The sequence below is a fragment of the Penicillium expansum genome (genome assembly GCF_000769745.1).
Source record: "Penicillium expansum strain MD-8 chromosome Unknown contig220, whole genome shotgun sequence".
Classification (NCBI taxonomy): domain Eukaryota; kingdom Fungi; phylum Ascomycota; class Eurotiomycetes; order Eurotiales; family Aspergillaceae; genus Penicillium; species Penicillium expansum.
This window is the reverse complement of record NW_015971271.1, coordinates 70,860-90,847: the sequence shown is the minus strand read 5'-3', so window position 1 is coordinate 90,847 and position 19,988 is coordinate 70,860. Positions and strand designations below refer to the sequence as shown.

General features: G+C 36.2%; 3 protein-coding genes across 3 annotated transcripts; 2 read left to right on the top strand and 1 right to left on the bottom strand.

Annotated features, from left to right (window-relative positions):
* Positions 1 to 11,697: 11,697 nt before the first annotated feature.
* PEX2_065750 (Amino acid/polyamine transporter I) lies at positions 11,698 to 13,526 on the top strand (the record flags this gene model as incomplete). Its single annotated transcript, XM_016743846.1, has 5 exons — positions 11,698 to 11,805; positions 11,859 to 12,100; positions 12,151 to 12,233; positions 12,292 to 12,711; positions 12,766 to 13,526. The coding sequence occupies 5 exons, from the start codon at positions 11,698 to 11,700 to the stop codon at positions 13,524 to 13,526; spliced, it is 1,614 nt and encodes a 537-aa protein (XP_016600028.1).
* A 735-nt stretch (positions 13,527 to 14,261) lies between these two features.
* On the top strand, positions 14,262 to 15,200 carry PEX2_065740 (Oxoglutarate/iron-dependent dioxygenase; the record flags this gene model as incomplete). The annotated part of the gene is made up of 1 exon (XM_016743845.1): positions 14,262 to 15,200. One exon carries the CDS (start codon positions 14,262 to 14,264, stop codon positions 15,198 to 15,200), a length of 939 nt encoding a protein of 312 aa, XP_016600027.1.
* Positions 15,201 to 15,379: 179 nt separating this feature from the next.
* On the bottom strand, positions 15,380 to 19,761 carry PEX2_065730 (Aromatic-ring-hydroxylating dioxygenase, alpha subunit; the record flags this gene model as incomplete). The annotated part of the gene is made up of 6 exons (XM_016743844.1): positions 15,380 to 15,898; positions 15,949 to 16,862; positions 16,913 to 17,331; positions 17,475 to 17,584; positions 18,581 to 18,920; positions 18,974 to 19,761. 6 exons carry the CDS (start codon positions 19,759 to 19,761, stop codon positions 15,380 to 15,382), a joined length of 3,090 nt encoding a protein of 1,029 aa, XP_016600026.1.
* Positions 19,762 to 19,988: the final 227 nt, after the last annotated feature.

Sequence of the window (19,988 nt, the reverse complement as noted above, 5' to 3'; positions counted from 1 at the left end):
TGGCGCATCGCCGACGAAACACAGGATTCGAGCAGAGAGACAGTAGAGGCTTTTTGCATCGGAGGCAGAGGCTGCGACAACATGGTTTTATTCCACATCCTGCTTTAACGTCGATTCCCCGACTGTCTGAGAGACTTCTTGGTAGGAGGAACCACTCGGGCTTGGCGACACGGACAGTGGAACTGAGTTTGTACGCGTATGGTGATTCGGTAGCTGACGGATTTTCATAGAAATATCATGGTCTGCCAAGCTCCCCGTGGGTCAAAATTCCTTCGAGAATTGCGCGTCTGCGCCAACCAGCGATGAGAACATCTACCGTAACTCCGTAACCCGTCAGCAATTGCCTAGTGGCTGGAATGACCCATCAAACATCCACTGAGTACAAAGTAGAAGAGCTCTCGGATCTCCTCGAAGCGAACTGCAATGTCACCAGCCCCACGCGTCGTCATCGAAGTGTTCGGGGGAGGTGTGGCGTGGGTGGCAGTTCCACTCAATCTTGAGATCCGATAAGAGCATTCGATGTTTCCTTTTAACATATTTGTTTTAGTATATTGTATATAAAGAGAAGAATTCATCAGCAATATACTCTATATCCATGTTGTAGTTCAATCAGTCTACCGTCCTTTTGTCGTTTTTCTTTTTTTTTTGTGGCGGAGATCGGTCTTAATGTCTCGATTCGGCTTAGTCTCAAGGACAAGGGGGATATTACACAGGGGAATATTCATCCGAAAGGAGGTTAGAATATATGCCATACGTATGTTGTATGTTTAAAAAAAATGACACACGCAATGCAATTGATTCTCCGTGTCTTGACACCAAGACATTGTGGAGTGTTCGTCATTCACTCGATGATCCACGCGTGGAACGCGTGGAAAACGCGTGAGTATGTACGGAGTACAGGGGCTTATCTTTAAACCTTAGAGTTGGAATAAGAACGGGTTCAAAAATGGGTAGACCAATAACCTTCACTTCTCACTAGCGAGGACATGGTGGCTTAGGATAGAACATCATCTTCCTAGATATATGCGGCCATATCTCTACATATGTTGCAACCAAAGGAGCGTAATCCTGTCACCGTCAGGTGACTAGTCACCTGACCGTCACCCCTGTAGCTCCGGCCCGTAGCTAGTATAATAAGGATCATCTTTACCTTCCCCTAAGTTTCCACGCTTACAGCTGGTAGCACGTCCTGGCTTGGCCAGTGTCTGAATTCTGACGAAGGAACCCTCGTCAGAGAAAAATTTTCATTATATAGGCCTTAGGTGCTTCGCCCTTAGCCTGTTAGGGGTGGTCTGCGTCCGTTCGTTCGGTACGCTACCCCGCGGTTTGGTATCTATCTTCGACGACTTTATATCTAAGTCGGCGACGAACAGACAACCTACGTATATATACGATAGTAATAGATACTCCTTGCCTACAGCCTTTTATTATTCGATAGGCCCCCTAGCTAGTTACGTAACTAGGACTTAGGGAGTAGTAGTACTAATTAGTAACGTTATCCTTATATACTCTAGTTATATTAATATTACTTATATCGGAGGAACTAACTAATTATATACTATAAAGGTTGATTTTAACTATATATTAATTATATTACTATTATATAACTAAGTCTAACCTATACCTAGATATCTTTAACCCCTTATTAAAGGTATAAATCTATTTCTTTATTAATTAATACTACTAACTATACCTACCTATAGGAATATTAGGGCTTTACTACCTAGCTAACTAGGCCTTAGAGTCTAGATATATATTAAAGAAAGTAGTATATAACTTTATATAGTAGGCTATTAAGCTTTTAAAGAGGATTTCGCTTAATAGCTTTCTTAACTCTTTAGAGCTAATATTATTAAAGTAACTACTATTAGCTAAAGACCTATAGCTATCTTAACTATTAGTTTTAATAAAGAGATTAGGTACCCTATAGTTTACTTAGATAATATTAATAGCTTAGGAACCCCTATATAGACCTGGCAGTGACCCTCCATTTGGACCCGCCAAGACGCTAAGGAGGGTCCAAAGTCCGGATTCTANAGTCCGGATTCTGGACCCGCCAAGGAAATTATGCATGCATAACCTATCCTAATTAGGAAATAATATGCTTATAAACCATGATTTATATATATTTATGTCAAAATTTAGGTCTTGGCGGGTCGCTGGACCCTCGGAGGGTCCAAGGTCATGGACCACCCGGAGGGTCACTGCCAGGTCTACCCCTATAACTAACCCTACTACTACTTATAGCTAAGGCTTTAGTATATCTCTACCTAAGAATAAACTATAACTTTATTTTTAATAGTCTAAGGCTATCTTTTATAGGATATTATAAATATAATTAAGACTATCTATTATCTCTATTATAAGGGGTCCTTAATAATAATTTCCTAATTACTAAGGATACTATTTAATAGCTAATAATATAGATTATAGAAGACCTAGTAAGGGTATTCTAAGAGAGCTATAGCCTATATAAAGATAATATAAATATAATATTATTATAATAGACTACTTAAAGGCTTATAGGGCTTTAACTATAACTATTAGTAATAATCTCCCTTTACCTAATAGTAAAAGATATTATTAATATAATACTAAGTAAAATATTAGTTATAAAGGTCTACCTTCCTTACTCTACCCCTAACTCTTACTAGCTATATAATATAGTATAATATTATATCTCCCTATAATAACTAGTAGATATTATAGCTACTATAGTAATACTATATAGATCTATAATATATAATAATAATAGCCTATTAAGTAATAGTTTCTTAAATATTATTATAATAGGTATAAGTATAGTAAATACTTAGCTATTATAGCTAGTAGTATAATACTTATAACCTTAAACTATTATACTATTATTTACTAACCCTACTCTATCTAATCTATAGCTATCTACTTTCTCTATTATATAACTTTAATAAATTATAATAATAGTTATAGTAATAAATAATAATTAATCCTTATAAAGCTTACCTAGTCTACCTAGATATAATAGTATCTTAGGTAAGAATAGATATAATAGTATTAGTACCTTTCTAATAAATATTATATAGAAGGCTAAAGATATTAGGCTCTTTATATTAGATATAACTTAGGAGTATTATATTTATAATATTTAGGGGATAACTTACTATTCTAATATCTATATCTTCCTAGATTAATTAAAGAGCTAGATTCCTTTATAAAGAGAAGGTATTATTAGGATAAATATATAATTATACCTAGACCTGGCAGTGACCCTCCGGGTGGTCCATGACCTTGGACCCTCCGAGGGTCCAGCGACCCGCCAAGACCTAAATTTTGACATAAATATATATAAATCATGGTTTATAAGCATATTATTTCCTAATTAGGATAGGTTATGCATGCATAATTTCCTTGGCGGGTCCAGAATCCGGACTTTAGACCCTCCTTAGTGTCTTGGCGGGTCCAAATGGAGGGTCACTGCCAGGTCTAATTATACCTATAAAGAGAAGTATATAAGTAGTATAACTCTAAGCTAATAGATATTAAATATATAGGTTTATAGATATACCTAGTTAAGTATAAATTTAGCTAGTTTATAACCCTAAAATACTAATAGAAGATACTAGTAATAAAGGCTATTAGATAACTAATAGATAATTACTATATATAGGCTAATATTTAGAATAATTAGTCTATTATATTATAGATATAAAGAATATTTTAACTAACTAAGGTAGTAGATATTATAGAGCTAATATAATAGCTATATCTAATATAGACCTAGTTAGACCTATCTCTATAAAGGGATATTAATAAACCTAGACTTAGTACTACTATTATATCTTTTATTATTTAACTAAATAAATAATACCCCTAATAATAAAGTATAAATTAGTATATAAGAATATAGATATATAAGAGAGATAAATAATAATAATAGGAAGATAAACCCTATATAAATAATAATAGTTAATCTAATAACCCTTATTAAATAGATAACTAATATCTAAGAAAAGATAACTAATATACTACTAATTATTATAATAATAATAAAAATCATCCTAATAATTAATAATAATATAACTATTATAAATTTAATACTATATATCTTAAGAACCCCCCTAATAATCTAGAGGTATTTATATTATATAATATTAATAAAGGGGATAGGATACTAAAAAGTAATAAATATAATACTTATAATACCTATAATAATAAAGATATAGATAATCTAGATAACCTATAAAACTAACTAGATTTTTAGGAAGTAGCCTTTATAAGTATAATACTTATAAGGGGAACTACTTCTAAATCCCTAGCTATAACCTATTAGTACTATAAACTACTATTTATATCTTATAATAAACTATACTTATACCTATAAGAATTAGATTATAGCTATTAATAAGCCTTAGAAGTTATCTAGGCGTTTAATATTATTATTAATAAAGATAGTAATATAAATAGTAATAAAGAGACTAATAAAGATTATAAGCTAATTATAGAATTAAACTAATAATATTATTTATATATACCTAGTTAAGCTTATAAAATATAGAGATATTTATTAACTACTATAAGTCTTTATAAGCCTAATAATAAGTTACCTATCTACCTTAATTTAGGTTATTTAATAACCCTTATTAATAGTACCTTAGCTTATAATTTATATTTATAATACTATAAAATACTAGATATTTTAGTTACTAAGATTAGTTCTAGATATATCTCTCTTACCTATATAAACCTACCTATTTTCTTTTATAATAAATATAATACTACTAAGATTACTATTAAAGTATACTTTATTAATAACCTTATTACTAAATTACTCCTTAATATAGATATTATAAGATATAAGAGCTTCTAGATAGATATAAATATAAAGACTATTTATATTATATTATATATAGGCTTTATATTTACTATTAATATCTATAATAGACCTAATTACTAAGACTATTATATAATATATATAGCTATAACTATAATAATCCCCCTTTAATCTTATATTATAGTTAATACTATTATACTAATATTACTAATAGATTATTATTATATTTTTACTAATAACTATCTATATATAAGCTTTTACTTATATTTAGTAGATACTAATATATCCTAGGTACTAGTAGTTAATAACTCTAATAAGCCTATCTATATCTAGTATAGTATACTAATTAGCTTATTTATAAAGATTAACTAATATACTATAATATATACTATCTCCCTTTATATAATAGAATTAGGGAGATTTAGTCTAATAAAGGTAATTACTTTTAATAACCTAAGATATACTTAGTAAAAGAGTATACTACTAAATAATATTATAATCTTTAGTAAGAGGTAAGATACTAATATACTTATTAATATAATTAATATATATAATATCTAAGGCTCTAAGGCTAATTCTAGCCTAGTAAAGATCCTAAAGGATAGGTAGATAGAGATCCTATTAGTTAATAAATAGGAGAAGCTAATACTAAAGCCCTATATATACCTATTAGATATAACTAATAGATAAGTTATTAATAATATATTTAATAGGTTATATAAAGAAGGTAAGATAGTATAGTTAACTAAGTATACCTTAATTAGATTCTTAGTCTTTATTATCTACTATAATATAATAATATTAGATAATAGGATAGTATATAAGTTATAGCTTATTATTAATATATAAGGCTTAAATAAGGTCTCTTAATTAGATATCTACCTAATATAGATATAGGAAGAGATTATATAAATATATTAAAGAGCTAAATTTATCTCTATCTTAGATATAAAGAGCTTCTTCTACTAATAGTAAGTTAAGCTAGAGTATTATAAATACCTTACTATTATCTTATATAAAAGCTAAGAGTACTTTAAGGTTATAATTATAGGTTACTATAACTCTATTATATATATCTAATAATAAATAGACCTAATTTTAAAAGACTTCTTTAAATAGTATTAAATATATCTAGATAATATTATTATATACTTAGATAGCTTAATAGAATATATCTCCTACCTATAATATCTATTCTAATATCTATAGGATTATAGAATCTAATTAGAACTTAAGAAGGTATATCTTAGCTTCTTAGAAGTAGTACTACTAGGCTAATATATTAATATACTAGGTCTTAATATACTAAAAGAGAAACTAAGGGTAATTATAGACCTATAGTTTCTAGATATATTAAGGAAGCTTAAGATATATATTAGTATAATAAGGGATCTTTATTATATTATACTAAACTATACTTAGAAGGTAGAGCTACTTTAGTAATATAAGATAATACTATTAAAAGGAAGCCTACTAGCTAAATAGCTATAATAATAATAGGTATTAAAAACGTACTTTATATAACTAATAGAGATAGAGTTAAAAGTATTTAATACCTTATAGAGTAGGTTTTATAATAAGAACTCTATAATATTAATATATTAGGTATTAGACTAGTAAGCCTATATTAATATTAATATATCTTAGTAAACTAGATTTAGTATAGTAATCTACTATATTAAGGATAGGTATAAGTATAAGGACCTAACTAAATCCTTACTAGCTATAATAATATAGCTAATTATATTCTTTAGCTGTTTACTAATAATAATAGAGAAGAACTATTAAGTGATAGAGCTAAAGATTAGCTATATTATATAGATAATCTAAAAGATCTACTATCTAATTAAAGTAGTAAAGCTACTAATTATCTTTTATACTAATTATTCTACTATAATTACTATTACTATATCCCTATATATAATTATAATTAAGAAGCTTAATCTATAATTAATATATACTATAATATATATTTAGGCTTTCTAAGTAAAAGTCTATTACTACCTAGGCTAGATAAACTATATTATAGATATACTATTATAACTACTAAGTAGATTACTATTAGAACTAAAGAAAGATAATAACCTAGATACCCTATAGATAGTACTAATAATAGAGACTATATTAATAATAGATACTACTATAATATATATATTTTAAGCTTCTATAATATATATAAGTAATAAACTATATTAGAGGATCCTTAATAGGTATAATACTAACCCTTACTAGACTAAGATATAGTATTAGCTTTAAGAGGAAGATAATAATCTAATAATACTAGCCCTTCTATATTTAATAAAGGATAGTTTCCTTTACTTTATATAAGATAATAGTAGCTATTAGTTATATATACCTAGATTACTAGTAAAAGATATATTTTAGCTAGTATATAATAACTAGGGTTATTAAAGGTTTAATAGATATTAATATAAGATAGATAGTATTATTATCTACTAAGGTATATAGTTACTAAAATAATATATTTACTACTACTTAGAGTATCTATAGAATAATATAAGGTACTATCGCCTATATAGCTTATTATAACTAATTATTAAACTACCTATCTTTTTCTATATAATCTATATTAACTTTATTATAGGTTTACCTATATTAGCTTATAGATATAATATAATTATATTTATTATATATAAGTTTATAAAGTAGATTAGTATAATATCTAGTAAAATAATATAGATAAGTAAAGACTAGGCGCTAACTATCTTAGTATATCTATAGACAGCGGATTAAGGTCTACTAATAGTTTAGATCTTAGATAGGGACCTAAAATTTATATATAGGTTTTAGAGGTTAATATTTAATACCTTTTATATAGTACTATTCTTTATAGCGGTATATTATATATAGATAGATAATTAGAGTAAATATACTAATTAGATAGCTAAGATATAGCTATAATATTAGGTATTATTATACCTAATTAAAGATTAGCTAGTAAGCCTATTAAACCTAATAGTAGTAATAAATAATATAATCTCTATATTTATATTAGAGATACCTTATAAGTTAATATTTAGCTTTAATCTATAAATACTATAGAACCTACTATATAATACCTTTAGAGCCTAGTAGGATCTTACCCTATACTAAGATATTATAAAATACCTAAAATATACTATAATATAAATAAAGGACTATTATAATAGGTAATACTAACCTATATACTTTACTATTAGAGATAAAATACTATTATATATTAGATATAGTTATAATATACCTATAAATAAAGTAATATCCTATAAGCTTAGCTAATAATATATTAGTCTTTTTACTATTATTAAAAAGGTTAGATAGCTAATATATAAGCTAGACTTACTACTAATATAAAGGATCTATCTAGTTATTAGTATATAATATTTAGAACTAGTACTAATACTAGACCCCTTTAATAAGGAGCTTTTAAACTCCTAACTAATATATAATAAGTATTTCCCTAAAGATATAGACTATTATAATATTACTATTATACTAGATATTAAGGTATAATAGCTAGGTAGATATAGGATATTATATAAAAAATATCTTATTTAATAGGAAGGTAAGCCTAAAGAATAAGCCTAATAGGTAAAGAAGAGGGACACTATAAGAGTAGAAGAAAAGATAGCTAAGTTTAAGATAGAAAAGTAATAGTACCTTAATAATAGTAATATAGCTAAAGGTAGTAATAGTAATAATATAGCTAAAGATAGTAATATTATTACTTAATAAGTAGTTATACTACCTATTTATATATTAACTCCTTAGTTCTTATATATCTCTTATCTTTATTCCTTACCTTTATAACCCTCTTTTATATATATCTCTTACTTTTATTTCTTAACTTATCTCTTACCTTTATTCCCCTCTTTTATCTTTATTACCCTTTTACCTTTACTTTTCCTTTTACTTCTTACTTTTATACCTTTATCTATATATCTTTACTCTATCTTATAAATCACTATAATACCCTTATAATACCTAAGATCTAATTAACTAAGTAAAATATAATATAGCTATTATATAAGTAAAGAAGCTATAGTATATATAATATATCTTACTAAAATAAATAGATATATATAGATTAAGTTAATTACCTATAATAAGGACTATAAATTACTATACTATAATAAGATTAAATATAATAGGTATAGTTTTATAATTATACCCCTTAGTAACCACTATCTATCTAATATACTAGTATTCTTAATTATTAGTTAAAATATTATTATTATAAGAAATTATTATATAAAATAGCTAAGAGACTTTAATATAATAGGTAATATTAAGCCTAGATAATAGCTAATTAGCTACCTAGTTATAATATAGGTATATAGACTACCCTTTATCCCTATATTCTCTAATTACTATACTATAGTTAACTTATATCTCTATAAATATATCTAGCTTATTATAAAGAAAAAGAGTAAATATAAATATATTAGCTAATATATTAGGGAGGTTATTATATCTCTAAAGAAGTTAAAACTAGTAGATATAACTATATTCTAGATTAATTATAAAAGCTATAACTAGTTAAAATTTACTAGTAGCTAAATAATACTAAATTATATACCTAAGTATTATATATTACTATTTTAGAACTCCTCTATCTAACTAACCTATATAACTAATATCTAAGGTTTCTACCCTAATAGTAGCCTAAAGGTAATTATAAAGGTAACTTATCTAAATAATATTAATAAGGTAGAATAGTAAGAGATAGTAGAAAGATCTTACTAGTAAATTATAAAGTATATAATTAAAAATAAGGATTTATTATAGGGAATAAGAATTATAATATAAAATAGACCTTATAACCCTAACCTAAAGGGTATATCTTAGACTATATAGCTAAAGATATAATCCCTTATATATACCTCTATAAGAATATCTATAAAAACTACTATAACTATAGTAGTAATAGCTAAACTAGCTACCTATAATATAGTAATAGTAGCTAATAATAACTATAGATACCTAACTACTTACCTACTAGTAAATAAGTATAATATACCTTCTAATAGCCCCTCTATTTATAATACTAAGCTATTATAGTAAAGCCTATCTATAGTATCTATAATATCTAAGATAACCTATAAATACTAGTATAAGATAACTACTAATAATATCTATTATATATATACCTTTAATATAGAGGTTACTAAGGATTATAATAATAATATAATTAATAATAAGCTCTTAGCTCTTATTAAAATAGAGAAGGAACTAAGTACCCCTAAAGCCTAATATATTCTATAGCTTAGTTAAGACTTTATAGATATATATAAGGAGTATAAGGATATAATAGTAGTATTAATATAGTAGATCGCTAATAGGGAGGACTAGTAGAAGGCTGTTATATAACCTATAATAGATAGGTACTATTAAAACTATATTATTATATATAGCGTAGATAGGTCGGATAGCGATAAGTCAGACAGTAATAAGAGTAATAGCTCTATATATATTAAGGCGGTAGACGTACTAGAAACGTAGGTTAACGTATCTTAATTCTAATATAGTTATATCTTAACATAGTTACTCGACGTTCCTATATTTCCCCTATTACCTATAACACTAAGGATTTATCTTTCTAACACAACAGAGCCTTAGTTCGGTCGGTTGATAATTATAATGATATTTTTTTTTTCTTTCTTCTTATGTACCTAGTGGTAATCCTCGATCGAGGACGGCCGAGTTTTAGGGAGCGGCAGATATCACCGTCAGGTGACTAGTCACCTGACCGTCACCCCTGTAGCTCCGGCCCGTAGCTAGTATAATAAGGATCATCTTTACCTTCCCCTAAGTTTCCACGCTTACAAATCCCGGCAACCTGTTCGGGCTTTAACCGTATTGGCTGAACTGGCAGAAAATCCCATCCACGGAGGTTCATTATATTATCTAACGCTATTGCCGAATGATTCTAAAGACATAACTTATGCTCCGACCAAATCCGGAGATCCCACAATGTCATTATGGAGTCCATATACACTTAGCAAGCCACATAATCTAGAGAACGCCAATAAGATGCATAACCATGGACTGGAATAACGCTTAGCCATAATCAGCCTTTGGATTAGGTTCACCTACTCTATACCTACTCTCTACCTACAACATATATGTAGTTATCTATCTAGAATCATGTCTATCTCTAAATGAAAGCTTAAAGTCAATCTATCAGTAGGGATACTACGGAGTACGGGGTATTATATCGTAGAACGGCCCGAAGCAGCTGAGGAACATGGGATATCAAATGAAACAGATTTCACGCTATATTTAGCAGGTAAAACGGACGATGTACGGAGTACTTGGACTATTAGCGATTATTTAGATCAAATATCAACGAGAATATTGTGTACCACCTTGTAGCGTAGGTATTCCTATCATAATACTATGTTGGACGGAGTACGGAGTACTCCGTACAGAAACAACCTTCCTAATTGCCAAGTACATAAATATGAGACATTCGACTTGATTGGGCTTTGACCTCTTTGGTGAAGAAACCTGCCGTCTTTTGAAGTTCATAACCATCGAATCAGAGTCGAGTATATATTTTGTACCCCATTGACTCCATTTACTCCATTTTTGACCTTCCATGGAGAAAGATATTCATAGGCACAATACATAATCGAATTCAATCCAGTTATTTAGTATATTTAAAGTATACCTGCATACAACTATGTAAATATATGTACATACACATGTACTCCGTACAGAGTACACAAGTAAAAAGTAGAAACCTGCAGATGTCCGGAAATTAAACTTCGGCTCCACTTTCGGGCTTTTCTCCTCCCCCCCCCCTTCCCTTTGATGACTTTCTCCACGGCCCCCTTGGTCTTGGTCTACCCTTTTTTCTCCCTTCTTTGCTATCCATCCACATCACCATGAAGGGAGCATCGGACAAGAATATGGTGTCCCAAGACGTCGTCGTCGAAGCGACCGACCAGGATGATTGGGACATGCAGCGCCTAGGAAAGACCCAACAGTTCAAGGTGAGTTGCGCATCCCCCCCCGGACTTGGAGCCAATGCTGATCAACAATAGAGAAACTTCCGTTTTTATTCGATCTTAGGTTTCACAACGACATTGATGGCCACATGGGAGTCAATTCTGCTGTGAGTTTTGGACGCGCGATATTACGAGAGGACACTGGGAATAATGGGGAATGCCGCAGCACGAGTACCTACGGCCTGACCGATGGCGGACGAGCCGGCATGGTCTATGTGTATATTGGATCATTTGTGGGATTTTTTGCCGCTGTGATCTCCATGGCCGAAATTGCCTCCATGTAAGTTCGATTCTCACCTGTCTGTCCGCGCATGGAGATTGACTAGCCAGCTCCCCGACGTCCGGTGGACAGTACCACTGGGTCAGTGAATTCGCCTGGCCAAGATGTCAACGATTCTTGAGCTATCTCACCGGTTAGCCCACACCTCGAATTTACAACCCGACGATCTCTAGCGCTAATCCGGGTTCTAGGTTGGCTTTCGGTGCTAGGCTGGCAGGCGGCTTTTGCTAGTATTTGCTACCTTTGCGGTACTCTGATTCAAGGACTACTGGTCTTCAACTACTCGGATCCCTCTGGTTGGGTGTATGGCTTTGAGCGCTGGCATGGGACACTGCTGACCATCGCTATCGCCGCCGTCGGAACTGTGGTGAATACCTGGGGTTACAAGATTCTCCCTCCCATGGAGGGCCTCATCCTTGCTATTCATCTTTTCGGCTTCGTTGTTGTTGTCGTCCTGATGTGGGCGATGTCTCCAGGAAAGGCCTCTGGAGAGTCTGTCTGGAAGGAGTTCACAAACTCTGGCGAATGGCCGAGCATGGGCCTCGCTTGTCTGGTCGGCCAGCTGACTCCCATCTTCTCCTGGACAGGCCCGGATGCTGCTACACATATGTGTAAGTCAAACGTCTTACTTCTTTTGAGGCGTTATGATGGCTAACCTCTATTAGCCGAAGAGGTTCAGAATGCTGCCTTGGTGGTCCCGTGGTGTATGGTTTCGACCGCTTTGATTAACGGCGCTCTCGGTTTCATCATGCTAATCACCTTACTGTATAAGATGGGTGACTTGCAGGATGTGCTCGCCCCGGCGAGTGGATTCTCTTTCCTCCCGGCAGTTAATCATGCTACCGGCTCCGTGGCTGCTACCAATGCTGTGGCTGCTATCATTCTTGTCATGGAAGTTTGCAGCGCGATCGGTATTCTTGCGACAGTCTCTCGTCAGACCTTTGCTTTTGCTCGCGATGATGCCTTGCCGTTCTCGAAGCATCTGGCCCACGTTAACCGACGCACCCAAATTCCCATCTGCTCTGTGTTGGTCTCGACCATTATTACCGTGCTGCTGAGCTTGATCAACATCGGATCTACTGCGGCTTTCAATGCTGTCGCATCTGTAATGATCGCTGCGCTTTTCACCACTTACATCTTGCCGATTGCCGCGGTCATTCGCGTCCGTTTTCAACCAGGTGGTATTCCCCCTTCACGCTTTTCGCTCGGTATCTTCGGGTTGGCGATCAATGTCTTCTCACTAGCTTGGCTATGCTTTGCCATCATTTTCACCTTCTTCCCAACCGCCAATAACCCGACCCCGGTTAATATGAATTGGTCTATCCTTGTCTTTGGAGCGGTAGTCATCTTTGCCATTGTTTTGTACATTGTGCATGGCCGCCGAGTATATCGTTCACCTGTGACCCAAGTGCGCAAGGTTGAATAAGCCCATTGGTATTTTGGGATCAACCATACAGCCCACTTGCGCCCCAAACGCTCTATCTATTTTGGCACCAAGCGTTGGCCCATGTTTTTTTGCGTACATATATGACATTTAATAAAGATGTGGACATATTGAGTATATATAATTTGATACCCAAAACAATCTGAATTCGCCTGACCAGCGTTGACAACCATCGTCCGAGATCGCACTGTTGAGCTCCAAGCATTATGGGAACCCGAGTGCACAAATTACCTTGTCTCCATTTTGACACAGAAGAATTTTATGACTTTTCAAGGGCGCTGTCGGTGAATTCCGGAGTTTATGTTTATCGGGCTGCATTGATTCGACCATGACTCGGACCTATTAGAAAGCGTAGATTGCGCATCCGTACGGTTCTTGGAGTGTCTTGGAATCGCATTTAACTTTCAATAGACACAATGGCATCTAATTGAAACGTTTGGCAAGGATAGGATACTGTACTCCGTACTTCGTACTCCAAATTCCCTTTTATTAGCTTGTTAATCCGAGTGCAACCCTCTACGCCATTCTTATCAGCTCAGCCGAGCCAATCCCCAACACGATGCATGTGTATTGTACGGTGAAAGAAATTTGTGTGACATCGAATGGCCTATAAGTGTATTCATACTTCACCGTTTGCACATATGTAAAGTTACTAGACTGTTAAAAACCATGGCATCTCAAACCCGATATGTTGATCGAGTCATTCCACGTATCTCGATGCACAATTTCGAAGATCGTATTGATGAAATCACTGATCAGCTAATTCAAGCCGCTGAAAATGTTGGATTTTTTACCTTGACGGGTCATGGAATCTCCAAAGAAGACATTGAATCTATGTTTGCGATATCCAAAACTTTCTTCGATCTACCGGACGACGTCAAAGCAGCTGTACCGTGGAATCCGAATAATGTCGGATGGGAAAAGAACTCACAAATCCGACCGTCTACAGGGCAGCCCGACTGTAAAGAGTCATACCAGTTGCAGTTCGGCGAGAATATGAATGACCTCTGGGTCAAGTACGACGACCTACCTGGATTCCGGACCGCCTCTCTCGATTTCATGAACCGCGCCCAACGAGTATCGGAATGTTTGATGCGATGCTTTGCACGGGGCCTGGGGTTCCCGGAAAGATTCTTCATCGAGTGTCATGGCATCTCACGACCGAACTCGCAAACCACTATGCGTCTACTCCATTACTTTGAGTTGCCAGAAGTTTCTGACGGCAAGGTGTATCATCGCGCAGGGGCACATGCCGATTGGGACTTTTTGACTTTACTTTTCCAAAGGGACGGCCAGGATGGGCTGGAAATTTGTCCCGGTCGCGAGGTAGTGACAGAGTTCGGTATTGGGGACGAATGGACCAAGGTGAAGGCCAAGACCGGCGAGATCGTGTGTAATATTGGCGATTTACTCATGTCCTGGTCGGATGACCGGTTCAAGTCCACTTTTCATCGTGTCAAGGCTCCTTGTGAGCCTGGTGACTATTATGGCGATCGATACAGCATTGCCTACTTCAATCAGCCCTGTAAGGATTCTTTGATCCAGGGGCCCTCGAAGAAGTATCCGATGGTGACTGGGGCACAGTTTACCGAAACCGCTATGAAGCGGAATTTTGCTGCGTTGCAGCAGAAGTTGAAGACAGTCGCAGCGGCATAACTTGATCGGGAGCGCGTGGGCATCAAGTTTTCACCTGGGGTTTTGTTAGGAGTGTTTCCGCACAAGGGTATTTTCGCATAGGGGCTTTGGGCAAAAGAATAAGTGCGGGGGGATGGAGACGAGAGTTACGGCCCGAGAAGACAGTAACACCGTAGTAGAAGTCAATGAACATATTACTCCTATAAGTTTCCAAAGTCCCACCAAGTGGAAAATCCATCAATGTTTCCGAGGGTGGATTCGGAATCCGGGTATCCCACATTGTTCTCCATATCAACAAATTGCGAGGGATCCGTCCATAGCCAGGGGGTATTGGTCATTAAACTGTCGGCAGGCGCCACGAGTTTCTCACCAAGGTCGAGATCAGAAGAAGTTGGTGTGGAAGATATGCGCGGCATGGTTGGTGGAATGTGAGCAGCTTGACCGCCATCCGCAGTGTTCACTGTGATATTTGGGGACATTGCAACAATAACCTCTAGAGTCGAGGCTGGGCTATCCTCCGCCTCCTCTGTAGAGACTGTCGGGGTCAAAGATGGATGCAACAAGCCGCCCGTGGACACTTCGTGTGGCTTGGGTTTACAGTTGACTTGAAGAACATCCCACATCAAAGGTATACTGAGATGAATCTTCGCGGGCTCCCAATCATGGTCGATGTTTTCTGAACCGGAAGCAATTCGAGTCATCTTGTCCAGCGTTTGATCCTGTGCATTTGTTAGCATTGTAAGCTGCTTTTAGGTTGCATGAGACCCACCAAGATTCCACAAGCAGGCGAAAAGGACACAAAGCTCTTCAGGAACCTTCGGCATTTTGTGAAATCAACCTTGGATTTGTACTTTAGTCGGGGATCCGCAGCACAGCAATAGTACAGATGCACGGTAGCTGCAATGGCGGCAGCGTGTCCGAAGAACGGATCAATCAGTCGCATCTTCTTCTCCGATACCATGTCTATCATGCGAACAAGCCACGTAGCGTGTAGTAAGACCAACTCGGATGACCGTCTCCAGAAAGCGTTCGGGATTGCCAGATTGTCGTTGTATTGTGATGCCACAATGTAGAGAAAAGGATGGTTCAGAACAGTCAAAATGCAGTGATAAGTGAACTGTAGCTTCAGCCATGGGGTCCAGTAGTTTCGGCTCGATCTCAGCTCCTCTGCTGTTCGCTCGTAGAATTTGACCGAGTCATATCGATGACACTGGGAAAGCTTGTTCTCAATTTCTGTAAGGTCGGAGAGCACCATGGCGTACATGGAATCGTGTCGCCAGGGTTCTTTGAGCCTATTCCGAGCACAATCGGAGACATATGTTCGCACTCTGCTCCAGACCCAACCAAAGTGGGCTGCTAAGCTCCAAATCCCTAAATCGGATGATTTCGAGCAACCAAGATCATCTATCGGTAGCGGTGGAGGCTTCGGCTCCGTCCCATCTTGTTTTGCACGGTCGCCACTGGAGGCAACATAGAAGGTGCGCATGATTTCTGATGGTATACAGAGAAACCCATTTTGCTGCCCGTAAGACTGCTCCAGACATTGGAGACTCCAGAATAGACGCTTCTTTCGCTCGGTCATGGGACCTTCGCCGGCATGACTTGACTCGAGATCCAGCGTTGCTGACCTACAAAGATGTAGAGCAAGACCAAGATGGAAGCGACCGAGGTGTATATCTCCATCTAGAATACAATCAATATTTGAAATCCTTTCACTTGGCTGAGGCTCATACCTAGAAATGAGGAATAGGAGAGCAGACAGAGACTCTCAATGGTTTCAAGCTCCACTGTGCCGTTAGCCATACGAAGCATGACTAGGCTTCTTGCACTATCCCCATAATGTTGTAAATGATCACGATCTCTTGAGAATCGTGATGTCAAGGCGAGGAGGCAACAAACGAGCTCCTCTGACAGGTAACTGGGGTCTGAGACATCTTCACGGTCAAAACACCAAATTGGTTGTCGATGACAGTATTCAAAATAAAGATCAATAGCTTTGGCGATCGCAGATGATGACGGGTGAGAGGTTGAGTCCTCGTAGCCAAACCCGAGGAAGAATGGGTCATTGACTGTGCTCGGTTCAATGGATGGTGGACGTGTTGTGAGAGGATAGCATTTTTCTGAGTTTCCATTTCCTGTCTCTTGTGGCTTTTCTGATGCAAGTGTTTGAGTAGGTCTGCCACTCAAGATGAGATTTACCTTCTCTTCAAGGAATGCTAGCCTGTCGTCCTGTAGAAAAGAAGAAGAATTCACGTCAATGATTGACCACTGACAATCATAAGCCAACACATACAGATTGCCCTCCCCGGGACCCTCTGGGTATTGTAGTATAAAGGCATGGCTGATTTAAGCGGACACAGCTTGAGCAGGAAGGTTTCTCGGCCGGACATCGGGTCTTCTTTCTTCTGTGTTGGAGATCAGTTCCACCCATATATAGACAATTATATTATCTTACCTGCAGTTGAGACAGGCCTCATGGGAACGCAACCTTCCGCGAGTGCTCTCTCGTGGCATCATTGAAGGGAAAATAAGAAAATACGGAGATACGAAAATAAGAAAAAAAAGGGAGGGATTTAGCGGGGTATGGGAGTTACATAGATTAGATAGACAAGCTTGGAAGATCGTCACCAGACTCAGCAGATTAAAAGAGGGGATAGGGATAGGGAGATAATGACGAGAGATAAAGTACCAAAATTCAAGAGGTTTGGAGTAATTGGATAATTGGAGAAGATTGGGAGGGGGAAAAAACGGCATTTGACCGTGTTTTGAGGCTTTTCTCCTCTTTTTCTCTTTTCTTCTTCCCCCATAGGTTCGACCTAATCTATGTGCATGAACGTGCATGAATGTACATGTCAAATGTAAATTTATACTGAAAAAGGTTAAATGATCCCTTTTTCTATTATCTCTTTACTTCCCCACCCATCCCCCCCCACTAATATTGGGTTGATGATATGAAGGCCGTTTACGAACTACTTCCAACTGGCCTGGTCATCCTGAAAAGTATAAATACTACCGCTTGCTATATAATTGGTATATAATTGGTTACTTTTTCTTTTTATAGTAACAATTAAATCTTGTGTAAAATCAAAGTGTTCATATGACCTTCTTTGATGCTTATACCTGTCTCGTGATCACTGATATGTATTCATCCATGGTTGCATGTAACATGTCATCTTCATAATAAGAATATATCCAAGGCTAAAAAAAAGAGCAATCAACTAAAAGAATAACTAAATAGTTCGCTATCATGGGCATCATTAAACCACCATAGTCTCAGGTGCTGTTGCTGCAATGGTGGGAGGTCCTCCTCCACATCCTCCTCCACAACAACCCCCCGCAGTCAAAGCTGATCCGTCATTACTTGTTAACTTGGAGCAAAAGTCCATATCCTCTTTGCTCACTGCCTCTTCCTTGGGGAGTCTTTGTCGTGCGGGCCAAAACTGCTCCCCTGTATCCTCTTCCCGCTTATGGTGCTCCGCGATCAGCCCACGAACGACTGTCTGGAAGTCGACCGATCCCTCTTCCGTCGGGTGGAGTTGACCATTCACAGAGACTCCTGTGTTCAGATTCTTTTGTGTTTCAACGCAGAGATCTTTGTTTTCGGACATCATACGCTTGTACATTTGGTTGATCATTTCAAAATCGTCATCGCTAGAGTTCTTGTTGCGGTAGATTTCATAGCGCACTGAGCATGTGGTGGGGCCCGTAGGCACAAGTCGCTGCATGAAGAAGAAGTGCGGCCTGCGTACACGATTAGCACCAAATCGGTTACATTAGGAGACAATTGCACTTACGAAACGGTCATAGCAGCATTAGGGAAATAGTAAGTGCTGGCAGTCTTCAGCCCATTGGAAATCTCCTCGGATGTGGATTTGCCGTCTTTGGTGTCCACGGCGTATGAGATGAGGTTAGAAAGCGAAGGAGTGTAGGATTCGTTGTAGTTGTCTGCCAGGATCTTCCAGTTGTAATCTCCACTCATCTCCCAGGCGTGGTCGAAATTATAGTCCTCGAAGTCAAACCCCTCGAAACGTGGCTGTAAGTCGATACCTTTGAAGTCATCTTCCCACGAGATCTCAGGCTTCTCGCCGGCATCTAGGTTGACCCAAACAAAACCGTTGACATCAATATGAACGTGGATCGGGAGGAGGCCGTTTTTGCTCTTATCGAAACCTTCTAGCTCTTGATAGCCGGGTGCTTTCGCAAGTTTGCCATTAAGGCCGTAGGACCATCCGTGGTATTGACAAGAGAAAATTCGAGAGGTGCCACCCTCTTCGGTAACCACTGGGAATGCACGGTGTCGACAGACGTTGTGGAAAGCATTGACATTTCCCTCACGATCCTTCACCAAAATAAAGGCGTACCCGGCGATGTCGTATCGGAGCCAGTCGCCTGTTTTAGGGAAACGCAGCTTGTGTGTAGTCAGAAGCCATTTCCGACTGAATATAGCGCGTCGTTCAAGTTCATGCATATCTGGCGAAGAATACCACGAGGCAGGGAGAGGGTGAACTGCGGAATTATCGTTGGCGGGGGTGGGAAGTCCCTCTGTTTCCCCAAGCTTGAAGGAATCCTTAAACGTCGACATTGTAAAGGCCAAAGAATAAGTAACAATAAGTATATAGAAAGATTATCCGAGGGACGAAATCTAGTGTTTATTGTCTTGAAACTCTATCAACTCTTCATCTAGAGCGGAACGCGAGTTCCTTAATATAGGCACAGGGCATCTAGATCCCAATGACAGCTACTATGATCATGAGTCAATAATTCCCCATAAGGATATGCAATCAATAGGTTTCGACCGATCACAAGATC